Raw genomic sequence first — 2,795 nt, forward strand, 5'->3', positions numbered from 1 at the left:
TTAGAAAGTTATTACAATTAGAAAATATAGATGTTAATACAAATTATAAATGTTTATATGAGAATAAAATTGTTTCTAAAGAAGACACATTTTTAATATTAAAAGAAAAAGCTTCTAAATAGCTTTTTTATTTATTTAATTTAAATAATAAATAAAAATCTATATTAGATTAAAATAGAAAGAAGGGATAAAATGAATAAATTAAAACAAACAATAATATCTATGTTTGAAAATTATAAAATTGCTGAAAGAATTGCTCAAAACTTAAATGGAAATACTTATACTAATTATTTAATTAATGATAATGATTTATTGGAAATAGAATTTTTGAATTTATCAAATTGTAATTTAAAAAGTCTTCCTATTCAATTGTTTAAATTAACAAGTTTAAAATTTTTAGATTTAAGTAATAATAACTTAAAACTAATTCCTAAAGAAATAGCTAACTTAACTAACTTGCTTGAATTAAATTTAAATAATAATCTTTTAATAGAAATTCCTGATGAAATTAAGCAATTAACCAAATTAGAACGTTTAGACTTATCTAATTTAAGAACAAACAATTTACAAGATAAAATATACGATTTAACAAATTTAAAATCTTTGAAATTATCTAATAACAATTTAGATTATATAGATGATAGGATAGTAAATTTAATTAACTTAAATCATTTAAGTTTAAAAAATAACAAATTAAGTCATTTATCAAGAAACTTTTCTAAATTAATTAATTTAAAATCTTTAGATTTACAACACAATAATTTCAAAGGCTTCTCTAAAGAAATAGTAAATTTAATAAATTTAGAAACTTTAGATATAAGTAATTTAAAGTTAAATTATTTACAAGATGAACTATATAGTTTGGTTAATCTTAAAGGTTTATTTTTAAATAATAATAATTTAAAAACCATTGATAAAAAAATAGGACAATTAAACAAATTAAAAATCTTATCTTTAGAAGAAAATGAAATAAAGGTCTTACCTAAAGAAATAGGAAATTTAACTCATTTAAATTATTTAAAATTAGGAAATAATAAATTAAAAACATTACCTAAAGAAATAGGTAACTTAAAAAAACTATCTAGTTTAACTTTAAAAAATAATTATTTAGAAGAGTTACCTAACGAAATGAAAGATTTAATTCTTTTAGAAAGGTTTTTTTTAGAAAATAATAATTTAAAAGTTTTACCTAAAGAGATGTTAAATTTAGTTAATTTAAAATATTTACATTTAGATAATAACAATTTTGTTTTTAATAAAAATGTTTACAACTTAAATAATAAAGAAGATGTTAAATATTTAGAATTTAAATTAGAATTATTAAAACAAAATGATAATAATTGTTTTTTAAGAGAATTATTGTTTGAAAAAATAGATATTCATTCTAATTATAAGTGTTTATATGATAATAAATTTCTTTCTAAAGAAGAAGAAAACAAAATATTAAAATAGAAAGAAGGTTAATAATGGAAAAGAAAAGAATAATAGATATATTTAAAAATGAAAATATTGCAAATATAATTGCTTATCAATTAAATAAAAATCATGATATTAATTCTTTAGTTTCTAATAAAGAATTATTAAAAATAAAAAGATTAGATTTAAGTGGTTTAGGTTTAAAAGAAATTCCTAAAGAATTAGGATTATTAATTAATTTACATAGTCTATTTTTAGAAAAAAATGAATTAATAACATTACCTAAAGAAATTAGTCATTTAGTTAATTTAGAATATTTATATTTAAATAATAATTATTTAAAAGAATTACCTAAAGATTTTTTTTTTGTTAAATAAATTAAAACATTTATCTTTAGAGGGTAATTGTTTAATAGTACTTCCTAAACAAATAGAAGAGTTAGTTAATTTAGAATATTTAAATTTAAATAACAATACATTGTTTGTTCTACCTAAAGAAATAGGTAAGTTAGCAAACTTAAAAGATTTACTTTTATATGAAAATAAATTAATATCTTTACCAAAAGAAATTGGTAATATAAAAAATCTAGTAAAATTAATTTTATCAAACAATAATTTAAAAGAATTACCTAAAGAAATAGGGTTGTTAAAAAAACCTAAAGGCTTTATATCTAAGTAATAATGAAATAAAAGAATTACCCAAAGAAATAGGTAAGCTAGTTAATTTAGCAGAATTAGATTTAGCTAGTAATAATTTAAAATATTTACCTAAAGAAATAATTAATTTAAAAAATCTAGAAGAATTTTTTTTTATATAATAACAAATTTGTTTTTAACAAAAATATTTATGATTTAAATAAAAATGGAGATATTAATTATTTAGAATGTAAATTAGCACTAGCAAGTTTAGAAAAAAATAGTGTTATTATTAAAAAATTAAAGAATGAAAAAACATATGTTTATACAAATTATAAATGTTTGTATGATAATAAAATTATTAATAAAGAAAAAGAATTAGAAATATTAAAAGAAAAAGCTAATTAAAGCTTTTTTCTTTATTTAATTTAAATAATAATATAAATATATTTTAAAATACTATAATTGCTTCTTTTAAGCTTATTTAGGTACTTTTAAGATTAATTATATAAATAAAAACATATATTATATTAATATAGAAAGAAGGTATATTATGAACAATAAAAGAAGAATAATTGACATTTTTAAAGATGAAGGTATTGCAAATGTAATTGCTTATAAATTAAATAAAAATTATGATATTAATTGTTTAGTTTCTAATAATGATTTATTGGAAGTAAGAATATTATGTTTAGATAATTTAGATTTAAAAGAATTACCTAAAGAGATTGGATTATTAAATAA

General features: G+C 16.3%; 1 protein-coding gene across 1 annotated transcript; it reads left to right on the top strand.

The window, feature by feature from the left end:
• Positions 1–386: 386 nt before the first annotated feature.
• LOC149408494 (uncharacterized) lies at positions 387–1,820 on the top strand (the record flags this gene model as incomplete). The annotated part of the gene is made up of 3 exons (XM_089650598.1): positions 387–532; positions 878–1,154; positions 1,814–1,820. Coding segments are annotated over 3 exons (430 nt in total), but the record flags the coding sequence as incomplete, so codon positions are not given.
• Positions 1,821–2,795: the final 975 nt, after the last annotated feature.

The sequence above is a fragment of the Hesperophylax consimilis genome, unplaced genomic scaffold (genome assembly GCF_061612785.1).
Source record: "Hesperophylax consimilis isolate HC1 unplaced genomic scaffold, BYU_Hcon_1.0 scaffold_251, whole genome shotgun sequence".
Taxonomy (NCBI): Eukaryota; Metazoa; Arthropoda; class Insecta; order Trichoptera; family Limnephilidae; genus Hesperophylax; species Hesperophylax consimilis.